Here is an 18,146-nt window from a genome sequence, read left to right on the forward strand (position 1 = left end):
ACAGAACGCCTTTTTCGCAGACACCTCTGAAACCGACGCACGTGTTTGTCACAAATTTGCGTTCACGCTCGGCACTTTCAGGCGACAGCTAACAGCTACGGATGCGACCTGCCACTTTGTGTTTCCAAGCGCAGCTGGAGCCGAGCGTCTATCGACGCCTAACTTGCATCTTCATCGTCAGGATCCACGAGCAGAAAGGCCGACTCGCCTTCGATCTCTTTCCTGAGCGCCGTCTCGAGCAACACATCTCGGTGAATGAGTGACCACAGAGTAACGCCAGGTCGCCTCGCGTGCCTTCCGCCTGTCGATTCACTCAGAAAGTCCTGTTCTCTTCTCCGTTTCCCTGTGGCCAGTCGGCACGCAGACGGGAAACGCGAGTCTTCTCGGGAAAGCCGTGCGGGCAGAGCTCCCGCCGTCACCAGCAGCCCCGTGCTCAAGTCGGCGTGGCCACGGACACACCGAACAGCCTCGGGAGTAGCCTGGAGGCGAAGTGCACACGGAAGACAGTGCGTGACACACGAAAACAAAGACAGGATGAAAACCTAAAAAAAACGATATCGGGAAAGTGTTCGATGCAGCTGCCGCTCCTGTCGACTCTGTGACCTGTGCTGTACCTTAAGGGCGCGGTCAGGCGGTGAACAAAGTAACAAAGTATAAACCGGCACGCCGCGGAAACACAGGTGTGACGAAAAGGCAGACGAAGACGCCCAAAGACGCGAAGCCCCACCGAAAACGTTGAAACTTGAGAAAAACCTACCAGGATGCCTTCGGTCCAGCTGAGCACGACGCCCGTCGTCGCCTGCCAGAGTTTCAGCCCAGGGTAGTGGGGCGAGCCGCCCACGCCGGCGACGAGGCCGCCCCAGAGCGCAACCACGAATCGGTCGTGCATGCAGCTCGGTCTTCCCCAGTGAGGATGGAGAGGCCCGCACGCCGAGAGAAACTGGGAAATCTGCGGGTGACACTGGGGGAAGGGCGTGGACGTCAAGCGGCCTGACGGGTCGGTAGTGGCCTCGCGAGAGTCCTTGAAGCGGTCTCGCACTTCCTGCGGGGCGCGCAAAGACGACGGCCCAGCGGCCGCGCTCACTGGAGGCGAGGCGGCGGAAGCGTTTCCGCTTTTTGCTTCTTTTGGCGAGGCCGCGCGACTGGCAGCGGGGCGCGAAGACGCAGACACCACATTCTCCAGGTTCTCGTCTTCCTCGCCCGAGAGGAGCGGAAAAGCAGCAGCAGGGCCCTTCCAGAAGGCGCGCCGTCGGCAGTCCAGGACGGCGCTATCGGGCGAAAAAAGTCGCAGCCGGAGAGAGGTAGACTGGAGTGAAGAAGACAGAAAAGGCGGCGGAGGCACCTGCGAGATCTGAACGCGAGTGAGGTCGCCAGGGGGCCAAGCGAGGGGCGAATGGAAGGCAGCCGACGAAGCGACGGATTGATCCGTCGCGTTCTCCGAGGAAAGCGCAAGTTGAAGCAGAGACGCATCGGCAAAGGCAAGCGCGCCATCCGCGGGCGATTTCAAAACAGCCAGACGATTCGACTGCAGCAAATTCACCAGCTGGGCCCGGTGAGCCGGTCCGGCCTCTTCCGCCTGGGGCTCTCGCCCGCTCTCCGAAGGCCTCTGTCGAAATCTCTCGCCTTTCCCCGCTTGCCCGTCCTCGTCCTCTTGCGGCATGCACCGCGAGCTGTGGTCTCGGCTGCAGCAGCCAGCTGCCTCGCCGTCCTCTGTTGCCTCTTCCTCGCCCCTTGGAGACAATGTGGCCCGCCGCCTCCGCTCCTGGTCGTCTTTCCACCGCTGGCTTTCCTCTCGGTTCCGCCGCGAAACGAAGCAGAGACAGCAGCAACTGCAGGCGCGGCAATCTACACAGAAACTACTGTCGCTCGTTCCCCCGCCCATGAGGAGGTGTTTACCATTTCGGCTGAATTCCACAGACGTAAAAAACGACGCGTCGGCGACGGCGAGCGTCTTCACCACTTTCAGACCCTCTGCAACACTGAGGATTGTCGTCTCGCCCTCGACTCGCCACACGTCCCTCTTGACGGGAGCTCGCGCGACACTGTCGCGTGCAGAAACACCTCTCGGTCCGAAGTCGGAAGCGAGAAGACGGGCGTCCCTTCTCGGGACAGAGAGGCGTTTCCTCGTTTGCGTTCCGGCCATAGCTGATGCGGCCGCTGGTTCGTCGCCTTTCGACGTTGCGCGTCTGGGAAATCCACATATGCCGCTAAGCGCTCGATCCTCCTCCTCTACATCCATCCCGTCTTTAAGTGTATGGACACCCGACAACACAGTTGTCGTGTCGCCTTTCCACTCTTTCACGGATCTGCTTCGGGCTGTCTTGCCGTCTGCGGCTCCATCCAATTCTGGCGAAAAACGACCGGGGCCCTCTCCGAACCGCGACTCAGAAACGGAGCCGCCGTTGAAACCCGCCTGCGTCTGCGCAGAATGAGCCCTCCTGGGAGGAGCGTCATCCGCTGCTTCCTTCAGAACTGCGCGCAGCTGAGCCACCGCAAGGAGCGACGAATCTGGAGAAAGGTCCATTGCGACGATGCCGCACGCCGAACCAGTGTCAGCACAGCAGTGGCAGGGGAGGTTCCCCTCGTCCTGGGAGCCTCTCTCGCGCCGTGCCGAGGTCTGGACTCCCCCGTGCAGACCGCAAGCGTCTGTGTGGAGAGCCTCCTCTGGGTCTGTATCAGCGGATGTTTCGAGCCACTGCCGCGTAGCCGAGAACGAAGACGAAAAGAATACGTTCCTGGCGCCTCCGGCCTCCCCCGCCGATCGACACCCCGGATTAAGCTGAATCGCATCAATCGGATACGGGACGCGGCCTCGGCTCCTCCTCTGGACCGTCCCCCCACAACTCCCCCCGCCGTTTTCCCAGTCACCTGTGAGTGCGGACGCATCAGTGGAAGTTGAGGGGCCCGTGCTGTAGTGGAAGGGGAAACGTAGATCGAAAACGCGAATCCAATTGTCTTGAAGACCACCGGAAACCAAGACGTGTCCTGGGAGAGACGTGGGGTGCACAGCAGACATGCCTGTGCCTCCTCCGCCCGTTCGGAGCGACGAGACGATGCCGTCATGTGCACGCTCCAAGTGAAGCGTAGGGTGTCCATACACTCCACATCTGCCGCTCCCTGCGAAGCGCAGATCATACGCGAAAATGTCGCCCACGGACGTCCCCAGGAAAAGGAGTGGCGAGGAAGGATCCCCGTGCATGTGGGCAGCAGTGAGAGACGGGCTGGAGCCGGTGGAAGAATACAAGGAAGCGTTGTCGCTGCGTACACCGTCGAGCCTGGAACGCGTCGCCGGTGGGAGCAGGAAACTCTGGACGGCTTGCCCGGTGGCCAGATCGAGGGCGACGACAAAGCCCGCCGGCGCAGACGAACACACGAGAAGCGACGGGTGTTGTGGGACGAAGGAGCAGTCAAGAACGTAAGACGAGCGAAGCGAGAGAGGCATAACCTGCTTCGAGGACGGCCGAACATCCGGAAGAAGAAAGGTGTGCGTGGGGACCAAGAGAGAAGGAGGGAGCTTGTGCGGTCGCGAGGCGTGAAGAAGCGGAAGATCCAGCGTCAACGATGGCTGCTGGAGGTGGCCTTGAAAAAGGCTCGTCAGCGGCGAATAAAACGAGGCATCCATGGTGAGAAAGTGCGGAAAAAGGAAAACAGACTACGAGGCAACTGCGCCAACCGAAGCAATCTTTAACGGGAGTGTTCACCGTTCCTTGGCGGCCAGTCACGGCCTGCAGTGACAAAGTCGCCTGCTATGAGCAAGGGAAATGCGGACCTCGAAGCACTGACATCGTGCTGGTACGGACTGCGAAACAGAAAGGCAAACCACCTGGAGCAAATCGGAAGAACATAAATCGCAATCGAATTGCTTGTACAATGATCCCCGGCGCGCCGCCACTTCCGCCAAGGTCAGTTCTCCGCACTCGGTACAGACGCGCCAGGCAGTTGAATCACGCCTTGTTCCGCAGAACGGAACCCCTTCAGACGTCAAATGAGTGGGCGAGTTTGGCTGGCACACCTCATGTCCAGATATCCTCATTTCTCCTCCGTCTTTCTTGCCTGGCTGAAAGCAGCGCGTCTTGGCGCACTGCAGCTTCTGTCAAGGTTGTTGAAACCCGGTGTCTGTACACCCTGGAGAGACGGATACGACTAGCTTTCTGCTGCCTGAAGACTCAGTCCGGCATGGAAAAGCAGCGATTCCCGACAATGGAGATCAAAAACGGTTTTTCTAATCTCCATCTTGATGCAATCACAGGATCATGTTCTGGGAAGGAAATTTTAATTTGCACATGCGAGAACCCATGAGTGTGCAGTTGGCCCACTGGGCAAAGTCTAGAACATAACTACACAGCTTTCGACGGCAGCCGGTTTATCTTTGATAACTTTTTCATCGGTCTACTTGGCGAAATAATTCCAAAGGCCACACAACAAGCATCTGGGCATGTGTGAGCTGCGTCTAGCGCATGTGTGTTAGAAAAAATACTCCCTTGGGACATTGACTTTGGCATCTCGTATGTAGTCCGAAGGGAAACACGGTTGCTGGGAAGCTCCAAGGCAGTCTTCCAGTGAATTTTCAGTGAAAGCTTGATCCCTGGCTATTAAACCGGCATCTCACTGTGTCTTGGAGCAGAATCGGGAGACAGGCCCGCGCATTTTCAACCGAGCAACCCATGTCGGCGCATGCACGCTTCACGTGTCTCGTATCCGGACTTGAAGGAGCGACGGCGAAAAATCACACGGCTGGCAGAGCGGTCGAAGACAGAACTGTTCCCTTTTGAGCTTCGGCAAACGTCCCATTTCTGAGAAGAGCATTCTCGGTTCTATTTTACTGGGTTGTCTGCGCGACACCGCACAGTGTATTCAAGGTCAGTCCATCCTACTTTGGTACGGCGCGTACATTGATGTGCACGCAGCTGTCGCTCACATGGCATCTACACAAGACAGAAGTTGAGCCTACTCAGCGCGGATACGTCTACTATCCATGAATGAGATGACTGGTTGGCTTAAGGACCATGTGATCTCATTTAGAAAGGATGGGGACATCAGCCGAAGATTTGTGCCAGGTCACTATCTCTTCATCGCACACGAAAAACATGGCGATTTTTGCTTGCCGGTCGTTAACCCGGCGTCTTCGATTCCTTGTCGGTCGCTTGCACATTTGCGCCTGGCCCATGCAGACCGGGACTCACCGTATCTGCACCCTCACCCTTGCGTCATGGAGTGCTCGAAATACGTTCCTGAAGCGAGATTCACCGTCTGACGAAAAAACGAATGTGTCGCGTGCCGCGCAGTAGGTAAATAGGCGTAGATGTTAATACCGGGGAAACGAAGCACGACGGAAGCATCGAGAACCTTTTGTCTGATCGCGAAATGGATACAGGTGCCCAACGGTCCTGAAGGAGCTCTGTCTACAGCGACAACGAACCGGGGAAAATCGAACCGCGGGATGTCCCGTTCCATCCGGCGGGAACCACCGACTTGGTCCCTCAAGCAACCCGCTTCAGTTGAAAAGTTGATACCCTTTCGTGGCTGTCGTCCGTGGAAGAGAAACCTCGTCATCGTGTACCCAGCAATTTGGACTAAAAGCGACGGTGCTTCACTTAGCATCTATCGGCATGCATGTTAGCGGCATAAAGAACTCGTAGCTAGAGAACACAACTCCTGTCCCGGCAACGGTATGAGGGCAAAACACGCCAGTCATGACGACTGTTCTCAAGTGTAGTTTTTTCACTGAAAACGTGTTGTCCAACTAGAAAACGTTCTGTACGGTGGCTGAGTGCCCAGCGAAAATTCCGGTGGAATGCAAAAGGCGTTCACTCTTTTGTTGGTTTTTTAAGGCTGCACGACCAAAGCAATGTACGACACGGTCTGAGGAGCGGCTATTGTGGTTTAGCCTCTGTTGCAGCTTCCCTCACGGAGGCCGAGAAAACGAAAACTGCTTTCGGCTGTGCGACTTTCACTTTCAAATCCCATATGTTGGTCCAGGCGCTAGCCCACGCTTGGGTTCACGATGTTGTCTACGACACAGAAACCAAAAGTCAAAAGCGGCAGGGGCTGGTGGCGAGATCCTCTAGCGTATCGCTTTGCACGCTTCTGCTGGAGAACTCCACAAAACGAGCGTCCGCGCGTTGCCGTTCTGCAACCTCAGCGTTGAAGTTTGGAAGCAAAAGTGGTCAACACACTGTGCTGGCAACAAACAAACGCAACACGAACGATCATTTCGCACGGATACCAACCATCGAAAAATCTCTGTGAGAGATGCCAGCGGGTCTGCATTATGTTGTCCAGGTCTGCCGCCTGGTTTTCGTGGCCGTTTCCCATCGTAGTCTCAGTGACACATTCTCTGTGCGCACGCCCTCCCCCTGTGTCTCCAATCGCTAGCATGTCTGCGTTCACACATAGGCACCGTAGCCCACTCTTTAGTCAGCAAAGGTGCTTAACATACGGCCCCTGCTTTTTACTCTGTCTCTCCCTTGGCACCCATGCATCAGTCGCGCGCCTTTCCGCGTATATATCTGCATATATATAATATTATATATATATATATATATATATTATATTACATATATATATGTTTAAAACGCTTTGGACGTGTTGACATCTGCAATGCGAAGAGACAATATACCCGCCGAGAGTGCGGCCACCATCTGGGAGGCGACATTTCTCCAAGGGCACTGGACCGCGGGCCCTTTCCGAGGCAGAAAAAAGAGAGGCAGGATCCGGTTCCACGGCTGAAGTGAATTTTTTTAACTCCTCATTTCACCAGACTCTGCATGCATCCAGTCCCCCTCGCTGCCATTTAAGCATGTTGTCCTCGAGACGCGAGCCATTGCTCGTGCACCTTCTGATGTTTCTCGATTTGCTGAAAAAAACAAGGCAGTCACGCGATGGCACATGTAACTTTACTCAGTTGCTTCCTTGAGACCGTGCGGCCGTCCTCTCGCAAATGTAGATATTTCGCCCTTACTTCTGCACAGCTCTCGAAACGTCCACAACCATCCCGGAAGCTGGGCGATGTCCTTCTCGGAGTCTCGGATGTCAACTGACAGATCCCTCTCTGCCTCTCCCCTCATGTCCTCGGATTTCCTCCTGTTCTCTTTGGTTCGTCCTCCCCTCGGCTTCTCTGGATACCTCCCCGTCTTTCTTCTCCGGCGATGCCTCTTACGGAACGCTTCACTTTGCCCCGATTTCCTTCCCTGACCTCGCGAGAAAACGCGCGACAAATTCAACAGAAACGCGTGAAAACAACGAAAACAGTCGCTCACCTTCAGCATCTTTTGCCGCTGCGTTTTTGACACAGGCTCCCCGCTCTTCAGCGTGAGCGGGACGCCCTGCTCGTCGAAGGTCGCGTACAGGTCCGCATGCAAGACTCGGAAGTAATCGGCAGGGGGCACCTGACGCTCTCTCTCCTTCTTCGCTTGAAGTTCCGCCTACGCACCCGAAGAACAAAAGGGTCCAACGGAAAGAGAAAAATTCCAAGAGAACGGGGAACATTTTCCCACGCAAACTGACAGGGTCTCCAAACTCCACACAAATGTGCACGTGCAGCCACTCGCGCTCCTGCAGGCGCGCGTCCCCTGATCGGCGTGTGCCACATTCTCTGCAGGTAAATGTGTGAAAGTACAAATGTATAAACCACAGAAGAACATCTACAGATCGAAGGTGGTATGTATGTGTATGTTGAATGTGTATGTACATCGATATCTAGATGCACACATGCGACGTGCTTTTACGCACATAGGTATCAATAGGTGAAGAGAGACGCACCAGTCGCCTCGCCAAAACGTTCAAGCCCACGTTTAAAAGGCTGAAACGTAAGGAAAGACTTACAGCCGCTCTTTGTTGTTCCTCCCTCTGCAACCGTCGTTTCTGTTCTTCCTCCTCCTTCAGTTCCTTCGCCCGTTGAAGCTCTTCCCTGAGACAACAATCTATCGCGGGGGGAAGCGTGGATAAAAGTGGACTTGGGACGTGAGTAGAGAAGCGAAGAAGCACCACGCCAGACAGTCGCGTCACGCGTGTCGTCTCGCGCTTGTCGACCTTTGCGCAAAACGCGTCTAGGCGGTGAGACAACGAACCGAGTGTGAAGACCTCGTTCCTCAACCCACTCTCCCTAGATGTGTCCCCTCATTGCCTCTGCAGTGGCATCCCGGCGTGGCACGGCGCGCGCGCGCATGGCACAGGCAGAAAGTCTCCGAAAACACAGCAGTACCCGTTTCAGCCGCGCGCCGTCCGCAGCGGATTCACGGCCTACGCCCATCTCCGTTTGACGTCGAGACGACTCTCCCTTTCTGCTTTCTCGGGCTTTCCTCGAAAAGCGCGAATTATTCGCCACAACGCGTATTCGCCACACCACACCGCGTGCTGGTCCCCCTAGCTCTCTCTCTTCGAATGGGCTGACCCCCTGTTTGCAGCGCCCCGCAAAAAGGTTTCGGCTCTTGTGCCCAGCTCCAGAGGCGTTTTCGCGGGCGTGCATCCTTCTCCAAACCTCTTACTTGGAGACGCGTTTGAAGACGAAGGTGCCATCCGGCCTGTCCTGCAAGAGGATTCCCAACTCCGTCAGCTTCTTGTCTCGAACCTCGTCGCAGGCCTGGAGGAGCGTACTCATGGTCACACTCAGCGATTGGAGCAGTTCACCCTCCGCTTCGCCCGCGCCGATCGGCGACGCATCGCTCTCTCCGGGCGACTTTTCCGGCGCTCGCTTCAGCGCCTGATTCACAGCTCGCATACCCTGTGACGCGCTTGTTCGGACCTGAACCGCCGCAGAAGGGGGACAGAAACTGTTCACTGTTTCTTTTAAAATCGCTCATCGCCTGCGTCCCGATCAGACGCCCCTGGTGGACGGAGATACACCGCGGAAAAGCGGATACGGCAGATCAACACGAAAGCCACCCTACCGGGCGTCAGCCCCACGCGACGTCTCGCGCTCTGTGAGGGCAGAAGTAGGACTCCGCGCGCATGCAAACAGAAAAGTGCTAGGGCAGGAGAACGCGAAAACCCGCGAGAAGAGGCTTGAAAGGAGACCAGTATTCACACACAACACGATGCCGGATCTCATCCGCCTAGAATGTCTCCTAACAAAGCCACGGGTCCAAACACCAGACCTTCAAAGCACACCTGGCATCCATGTATGTCTACAGATATAAAGATATACAGATTGGTGTAACCGTGTATGGCATGACACAAACAGGCGACAGAAAAAACGGTTTGTGTCCTCGAAATGAAAACCTACCAGCTCTCGAAACGCCCCCACGCATTCGACGAGGCCTTCGATCTCCGCTGCTGCGGCAGCGGTGGAGCCCTGCGCCTTCACGTATGCCAAATCTTCTTCGTCGTCTTCAACCACGCCGAAAATCTGCAAGCGCAGGGAACGAAAAGCGGGAGAGACACAAGAGAAGCAAAGGAGCGTCTTCAAAGCGCCAACTCGTGTATACAAGGAGACACGCGAAGCTAGAGCGGATTTGTTGCCGTTGTCGTTACGGTGCTGCATGCAGCTCGCCTTCGCCACAAAACAGACACCCGAGAGAAATCCCCGCCGAGTTCTTTCAACTTGGAAAAACGGTCCCCCCCTCCGCGGAGTCTCGTTTCACAGGTGGCATCATAACGCCGCTTCCGCCTTTCGCATTCGCGGCCTGGCCCTTTTTCTAGGTCGTACTTCAGACCCGCGCTCCACCAGCTTTTACTAACGGATATCAACAGAAAATTGACGACCGATCCCGCATGTCGCGATTCGGAACGGCGACACCTTTCCAATCAAGGAACGGGAGAAACAGGCGCCTGCGGCGTAGAATCTAGGACATGAACGCTCCCGAAATGGAATCCCTGCAGATTCGTATGGCGACACATCGATATATCCTAAACACAGGTCTGTGTGCACATTTTCCTCCGTCGACACATGCACACGGACAGATACGCATATATATATATATATATATATATATATATTACATTTATGTACAGAAAGCAAAGTGAATCACCCGACGGGGATGGGCAAATTGGCCAATCGCGTGGTCATACACCGCCCCGGAACGCGCCATCTGAAGGGGAAGGACAGCGCCCATCTCTCCGATGGCGCTCTCGCGTGTTTTGCGGTTTCCCGCGGCGTTACCTTGAGCATGTGGAAGATGTATTTCGCCACTTCCTTGATAAGGGGAGCCTTCACATCTTCACCGGTTTTCTGATTCAAGTAGCTGTTTGTTGCCGACATGAGATGTTGCAGCGCGACGAGGGCCTCGGGGGTGCTGAAGTTGTCCAGAATCGCCTTGTGCACCTGAAGGCGAGAGTATGACAGGCAGCATAAAAGGGGATGCAAAAACGCGTTGTGGTCTACCGGGACATTCTCCACGTCCACGCCACGATCACAACAGTTGCGCGCCTCTCTAAATTTACTTTTCTTCTCACAGATCTGTCCGCACAGGCCTTTCCACACGCGAGCGGCCGGTGGAACGCCCCGCGAGCAGCGTGACCACGCAAACGCACGCATACAGGGAAATGCACGCGGATACAAAGATGTACAAACCATTTCTGTCTGTTCAAGTCCCTCTCACCCGCCCAGCCAACAGGATCCTCTCCCGCTGGCTTCACATGGCCTCTCATTCACGTATACACATATTCACACATCTCCATCTGTATGTAAATATATATATACACCTATTAATATAAACATATATATATATATATATATATATATATTCGCATGCACAGCTACTTCTATACATGCGTATTCACATGTCGTTCGGGTAGTTTTTCGGGGGGGACTGCATGCGATCATGTTTTGGCTTCCCGACCACGTCGCAGTTTCGCAGTTCTTCCAAGGGACTCGCCTGTTCTTTTGCGCTCTGGAGTTGCTCGTTGAGAGCGAAATCGTCCGCACCCCATTTCTGCGCGTAGTCTGAGACGGGCGTTGCGTCGCGCAGTTTCGCCTTCACGAGCGCAAAGAAGTTGTCGAAGGAGCGGTCCACGTCGATGGCCTGCTGCATCGTCTCGCCGTCCGGGCTGTAGTTCATGAAGGAATCCCATCTGAAAGAAGCGACAAAGCAGAGGAGGAACACTCGTTGCTCGGGACCCAAGTCTTTCGCGCGCATGCAAAGGCGTCTCAAGCAGACATTCACTGGGCGTGACTCCAGCTGGGAGGCTCAGCAGCCTCTCGACGGGGCGGTCGTGTGGCGCGGAGCAGACAGGGAAAAGTCAGGCGGCACAGTGCGGAAGAAACCCGCACGGCTTTCTCGTCCACTCCACTCTCGCTTCTTCCTATCTTTCGCTCGACTGTCGCTCCTAGGGCTCTCTTTCGTGTCTGTCCATTTTCCCCCAGACTGAATGGAGACGCAAGGCCCAGAGACCGAGTGCAAAAATATGATCGGGGCTGGACTTCGAAGTCGGGAGCCAAAACGGTGAGGAGCGGGAATCTGACGAATGCGATTTATGCGCGTGTTCGGGAAATGCCAAAGAAAACGGCGAGAGACAGTCTCGAGCTCGCACCCCTCTTTCGGCCCGGTTGCGGAGTGCACCCGTGCGTCGGGGGGCAGAGACGCGACAGACACAGCGACACCGACGAAAGCGAAAGAGAACGTAAAGGTCAAAGGCTTCTCCGGGAGTAAAAGGTGAGGCTCCTGGGACGAAACACTTCGAAACAAAAAGAACGAGAGCGGAAAGCGCGCGACGCGGAGAACAGGTCGGCGCAACGCAGAAAAAGAGTGTCAATACACTGCATGCGTTTTGACAACTTTTTCTACAGATCACACGAGCGAAGCGACAGCGATATGTGTCTCCTTTCACGGACATTGGGAGAGTGGTGAACTGCGTTCACAGTGTGTTGGTCTATCGCATCTTCACTGCGTGAAGCAAATCCGCGTCTCAGTTGACCTTTCCTGAATCACTTCCGCCGTGACGGGCGCAAAACAGCTGACCGGTTCATCAAGCACAGCAAGCGAATCTGTCGCGCTGTGAAGCGGGAAAGACACTCCTTGATGGTGATGAAGTTCTTGAGCGACTTGGACATCTTAGCGCCGTGGATGTGCAGGTGCCCCGAGTGAAGGAAATAATTCACCCTGAGAGAAGGCAGCACGGAACACCGAACGCTCCACGGAAAACGTCAGCGCGAAGCCCCGGATCTCCCCTATCGTGCCTCCAAAAAGTGTGGAAAAAGGGCTGTGAACGCGAAGTCGCCACGCCCCCCCTCGCAGTGCGGACGCTCGCTTCTGCGCGTCTTCCATCGGTCCCTGCTGGACAGCCCCAACACCCTCTAGCCAGGTCTTTTGGCGCACGTCCCGCACTGCGCAGCCTGCGGGGCAGAGTCTGAGCGGCTACCTGCCATCCTGTCTCTTCGCCGCCCTGTTCGAATTCGACGTCTCTGCTCATCCACGCGAGGTCTCCTCGACGAGGAAAACCCACCAAGTCCTCCGTCTTCTATCGCGCTTAGCTCAAAGTCGCAGACGCCCCGGCACAGAGCGTGAAGCGACGACGGGTTTTTCGATGGCAAAAAAGGTCGAGGCATGGGCAAGGATCCCCAGTGATTACACATATCGATAGATGTATGGATATATGTATAAACAGTTACACATATCTATACAGTTACACATGTGTGTACAAACTTACCACTGAGGGCGGTCGTTGGCGGCTTCGGACTGTGCGAGCTCGTTGTCATGGTGTGGGAAGCGAAGGTCGATGCCTCCGCTGTGAATATCGAGGGGAAAAGGCAAGATGCTGTCGGCCATGGCGGAGCATTCGATGTGCCAACCTGGAGGATGGGTGCACCAAAAATACGGCCACATCGCGGCGGCCGTCGAGCGTGAAACACTCAGAGCAGCCGAGAAAATAAGAGTTTCACAGGCGCCTCGGACGGTGCGTTTGATCAACACTCCAGCGGGGACGCCCTGGAGGTCCTCAGGAGGACCGCCGGCACGAGAGGTGGAAGGGACAAAACCCCGAGCGAGACGTGGGGCCCTCGACGCCTTTCGGTTTCCTCACGCGCATGCCCCATGCCTTCATCCCTACCGACAGCAACCCCAGTTCGTAGACATTCGGCAAGAGATGCGTTCGAAACGACGGAGCGCAGCACCAGGTCGGGCTGAGCGGTTGCCCAGAAAGCCGTGCACACCCAGAGAGAGGGGACGCCGCCACCCAGAGGCGGCGTCCCCTCTCCCTGGGCCTAAGGTTTTTTTGCAGGCCTCTGGGAAAGCTGAGTTCCAGTTACACGATTGGTATTGCATGCCTGGTGAAAACTCAATTATGATGCGTATTGGGCGCACAGCTCCCTGGGTATCCATGCCAGTGTTCTGCCTGGAAAAGGCTCATCAGCGTCGGGGCGCCTGTCGGTTTCGCGGGGACACACTAAGCCAGGCCTGCCTCGCCGTCTCGTTCTCTCGCGTACCTGGACGGCCCTTGCCCCACGGCGAGTCCCATGATGGCTCGCCCTCCTTCGCCTTCTTCCACAGCGCAAAGTCGCAGGGGTGACGCTTCTCGGAGGAGGTGAGGCCGAGCTCTCCTTCGCCCTCGAGGACTCTGAACAGGCGGGCGAGAGGGGAGGACACCACACAGACCCACCGCTACTTTGAGAACGCGATGCAGCCGGCACGCATGTGCCGCTCTGCGGTCTTGGAGACTGAGGACGGCGGAGGCGAGAGAGCGCGGTGACACGGGGACGCATGAGGCGGCCATGCCAAAACGAAGGCGAGGAGCCAGCTGATGTTGATCGATGGGGGCGAGGGGAAAACCAGACCCCGGCAGCCACCCGCAAAACGCGGAAGGACCACGGGCACGCCGGTACCCATTGCGTCCGGTCCCATTCTCACAGAGTCTCCCACGAAAACCTAAAGCGACAGAAGTGTCTTTTCGGGACGTGCTCACAAACGGATTTGCGACGGGTAATAAAGACACCCTTCCCATTCGTCTCTGCCCGAAAATAACGCTCGGCGCCGTGTGTCGGCCGGTACGCCCTCCTATTTGCATGCAGGGAGAAACGGGGAAAGCACCGAGAGAAACGCGCCTCCTTTCAGTGGGCTCTTGTTTGGGTCGAGGTTTGTCTCGGCCTGAAAAGCGGCGCCGTGTCTCGAGCACCCCCCTGAGCCTACCGGCTTTCATCGGAGACCGACGAAGGCTCCATTCTGCCGTAGATGTGTTTGTCGGTCTTTCTGAAGGTCTGCGTGTCGAAGTAGACCGACCCCTGACTTTCGTATCCGTAGCCGTTCTTCACAATGCGCTCGATGAGAGACAGAACCTCCGGGATGTATTCGCTGACGCGAGTGACGACGGAGGGCAACCTGCGGCACGAAGACGCAACGTGAACGCAGGTTCTGACTCTCCCAGGTCGCGTTCCAGTCTGGCGCTTCGTGAGGACACACGCTGGGCAGCCACCGGCAACGTTTAGCTTGAAGATCACTACCTGGGACCACACCAACAGAGGAATGGACCGGTCTTCCCCGTGCGCATCCAGCCGCTGTTTCATCGTTTCTCGACCTCGGGAAACGGTTTCACGGAATGAAGTTCTGCCTCGGCAGTCGCTCAGTCGCCAGGCAAAGAAACCCTCGGCCCCGCGAAACACTCTCCGACGCAGCTGCTCTCGGGGGACAGGCGCTGTACGTAGCGGCTTTCTGAAGGCGTTCCCGTGAAAACAGAAAAAGCATCGGTAGTAGACGGGGGCCAGCGCTTGTGACTAGGCACTGAAGACTGCGCAAATAGCCCCGCGTCGGCGCTGGCCGTTCCAGCTTACCGAACGTTCAAGGCAGCCATGTCGTTGAAAAACTCCTTTTCCCAGTGTCGTGCAAGGGTGAGGAAGTCGACGCCCTGTGAAGCAGTAGAGACAGGCGCAGAAACGGAACACACGGGAATCTCTCGAGAGACTCCCACGCGGGGTGGAGTAACGAAGCGGATCGAAAGAGAAACGCGACTTGCCACGGCGTGTGTGCCCATCCGGGGAACCTCCCGCGAGAAACCGCCGCCTGTCGAGTCCGTTTCAGGCTGGACCGTTCGCTGCCTTGTGCACGCCTAGCGGAACAGTTTCTGCCGCATCAGCACTTGCACCAGAACGCAGGCGCAGGAACACACGTGGGCAGCGCCAGAGTTTTTATTTCCACTGTCCTTGTATCTCCCTGCGTGTCTGGGTATCTGGTCGCAGACGCATGCGTCCACGCCGAGTCTCCTACCACTTTTTTGCCGTCACGCGACGTGTGCATGCCACCAGGATGCACACAAATACCCTAGTGTTTGTTTTTCTGTGCCCACTTCCGGCCTGGCCCTCGACGCTAGTCCCGGTCTCTAACATATCTCTTTCCTACAACGGTACGGAACGTAACAGACCTCCAGGCAAAGAACTTGGTAAGAGACAGAGAGATACGCCAAAGGCTTTTCATGTGGCGGTTCGTGCTCAGGTGTAGAGAAATTTGCCCAGAGGGTGCCGGTGTGCGCAAGACGGCCCGGCTTTTCAGGAACAACCAGATTCGCGTTACCTGTTCGATGGAGCGTTTGATGATTTTGTCGTCAATGTCTGTGATGTTCATGCACATGGTGACGTCGTAGTTCAAGTAGTCACTCATGATTCGGCGAATCACATCGAACGTGACGTACGTTCGAGCGTGGCCCATGTGACTGGCGTCGTACACGGTCGGCCCGCAGCCGTACCAGCACACGCGGTTTCCCTTCTGAACGGGTGCATAAAGGAGATAACACAAAGAGATCATAGCTAGATCATGCGTTGTTCGCGTCACATACGTAGATATCCGCGATCCATAACTGTATGTAACTCAAATCGAATAAACAGAGACATTATAGTACCCAGGATAGTGAATATGGCTCCAGTTATGAGATGCAGGCGAACGAGGGTGAAGCTTTAGAGGCGAGAAAAAGCTCAGAGACACGCCGATCGCGCGTGCGCTGAAAGACCGCACAGGAACCTGCGCTGCTTCCAAAGGCACAGCCCAGGCCACGCCCTACGTGGCCGTAGGAGGGAGTCTGAAACAGAGCCAGGCGAGTCCGAAAAGCGAGCGCAGCGCGTTTCGCGGGAAAGGGCGACAGACCGGCAAATAAGAAACTGAGAGACAAGCAGCCGGTATTCCAAGAGACCCCAGTTTCACGGGTGCACGGAGATGCCAGAGCCTAGCGGGGCACACGCAGCGATATGAACAAGGTTTCGATTGGTGAGAGGAAAATACAGCCGGTGTGGAAAAAAGCGTCTGCAGAGGTGTCCCGAAACTCTCACACACCAAGCCTCTCCCTTGGTGAGGCATTCATGCGTCTTCTAACAGTCCTCGCGTTATCAACGGTCCCCGCTGTCTTCCGTGACGCGGTTCAGACCCTTGGGGAAACGGAATTTTCAGCGCGGACCGTTCACGGGGACTTGGAGTTGAAATGGGCCTCCAGCGTTTCCTCGGGCGCCCTCGCGTACCTGCGGGACGAATTCGACCTTCCCGCCAGCCATGGAGTTGTTCACCATCAACCCCGTGAGAAGCTTTCCCTCTTTGGCCGGCATTTCCCAGTGCTCTCCAACAGTCGGGACGCAGCATGCGGTCCCATTCCTCGCCTCGGTCGCCATCCTCAGCAGCTGTTGTTTCGCGGGACTGGACTGGAGTTGCGAGAAGCACGCACTGCGGATGCCGCAGCCTGGTCCGCTGGTCGCGGGCGCCGGAAAACTAGAGAGCCCTGGAGTATCCGAACCCGCAGCACTTCGGGAGTCGCCTTGTCCAGAGAACAGCGCAGGCCGCAGGTGAAAAAGAAAAGTAGAGGACGCGAGTTTGCGCGTTAAAAACGACTCACACTTTTTTCGGACGAGTACGTGAGGCAACAGGAACGGCTTCGCTGGACGGGAGGCCCGCGCCGAACCGTAAACGGAAAGGAGCCGTACACGGGATGAGCAGTGCATGCAGGAAAAGGCAACGGGGGCATAGGCAGACCGCAAGGCTCTACCAGAGGAAAATAACGGAAATCCAGACGGAGTGCGGGTTCTCGGTGTCCACGTACTCGAGCGAGAGGACAGAGGTGAATGACCCACGGAACGCGCCAAGAAGCTCGCTCCTGCACTGCAGGCTTCGTGCTGGAGAGAATTAGCAAGCGCTGCGCTTAATGAAAGCGCAGCGCCTCCACGCAATGGGGCGGGACGAAAAAACAAAAGGCACGCGAAGAGACACCTCAGGAGTAGGGATGCTGTCTGGGGGGAAATCACAGACGGCATTCGGAGAATTGGAGACATGCAGGCACGTCGAGACACCGAAAAGGCGGGGGCTCACAACTGAACTGTTGCATCCAAAGCTTTCCACGGGAACGACCAGTCGTGAAAGTAGAAAAACGAAAATGGTAAAAATCCCACCTGGATGAGGTGGAACCCAACACTAAGACTCCAACAGGAGATAGGTCACTAGGTCGCAGGAGACAGCTGCCCATACCTGCGGCTGGAACGGGAGTATATGCATGCGGATACTGTGGGTTGGCCTTTCGCCTGGTGGCATATCCCGGCCGAAGTGTGAAAACGTCCACGGCACAGGTATACAACCTGTGTGCAGGACGTTATATTTGATATCAAAAAGTAGTAACGAGATAAAGAGACGATAGACGTGCGTCACGTCGTGCGCGACCCTCGTACTAACGTGGGTCACACCGCAGAGCACTTCACCCGTGTAGTTCCCGACTGAGTTAGTGCGGCGGACTCATCACCTACTCATGCATGGCATGGATCAACGTGTCACAGGACACATGTGCTTGGCCTGGACCCGCCCTCTGCCGATATGACATTTTGCCGATTTCTATCCACGAAGCGAGCATTAGTGCAACGCCGCTCCTCCGTTTCGCTACCACGTTTGAGAACGCCTGATCATGTACCTTCATCCACTTCTTGTGTTCGCGTATATGCCGCGGTGGACGTCAACAAAGCGCATTCTTTTGTGCTATGCGTTCTCTCGCAATCTCCCACGATTTCGCTGCCTGATTTTACTCTTCACCGCAGTTATAGGGGGAAACTGTACAATGAAATCGGTGCAGCCTTTTCGGCGGGTGAGTTTGTGTGCCGCAGGCCCCCATGCGCAGTAGACGGTGTCTGTAGTTTATGGGTCGTGCTTTGCACAACCCACCTGGCCTGAGATAGCATTACGGCAGAGGACCACAACATCCAAGAACCAAGTGAACATTGAAAACACAAGTGACAATATGCTGCGGGCACCCGGCGCGCAGGC

The 18,146-nt window shown here is 56.1% G+C and overlaps 2 protein-coding genes across 2 annotated transcripts; both read right to left on the bottom strand.

Annotated features, from left to right (window-relative positions):
* Positions 1-158: 158 nt before the first annotated feature.
* On the bottom strand, positions 159-3,622 carry NCLIV_060460 (conserved hypothetical protein; the record flags this gene model as incomplete). Its single annotated transcript, XM_003885600.1, has 2 exons — positions 159-479; positions 758-3,622. 2 exons carry the CDS (start codon positions 3,620-3,622, stop codon positions 159-161), a joined length of 3,186 nt encoding a protein of 1,061 aa, XP_003885649.1.
* Positions 3,623-6,793: 3,171 nt separating this feature from the next.
* On the bottom strand, positions 6,794-16,453 carry NCLIV_060470 (hypothetical protein; the record flags this gene model as incomplete). The annotated part of the gene is made up of 14 exons (XM_003885601.1): positions 6,794-6,856; positions 7,260-7,424; positions 8,570-8,743; positions 9,224-9,346; positions 10,100-10,261; positions 10,779-11,010; positions 11,470-11,613; positions 11,898-12,038; positions 12,586-12,727; positions 13,361-13,491; positions 14,061-14,249; positions 14,699-14,772; positions 15,435-15,626; positions 16,370-16,453. The coding sequence occupies 14 exons, from the start codon at positions 16,451-16,453 to the stop codon at positions 6,794-6,796; spliced, it is 2,016 nt and encodes a 671-aa protein (XP_003885650.1).
* Between the last annotated feature and the right edge of the window lie 1,693 nt (positions 16,454-18,146).

The sequence above is a fragment of the Neospora caninum genome, chromosome XII, assembly GCF_000208865.1.
Source record: "Neospora caninum Liverpool complete genome, chromosome XII".
Taxonomy (NCBI): Eukaryota; Apicomplexa; class Conoidasida; order Eucoccidiorida; family Sarcocystidae; genus Neospora; species Neospora caninum.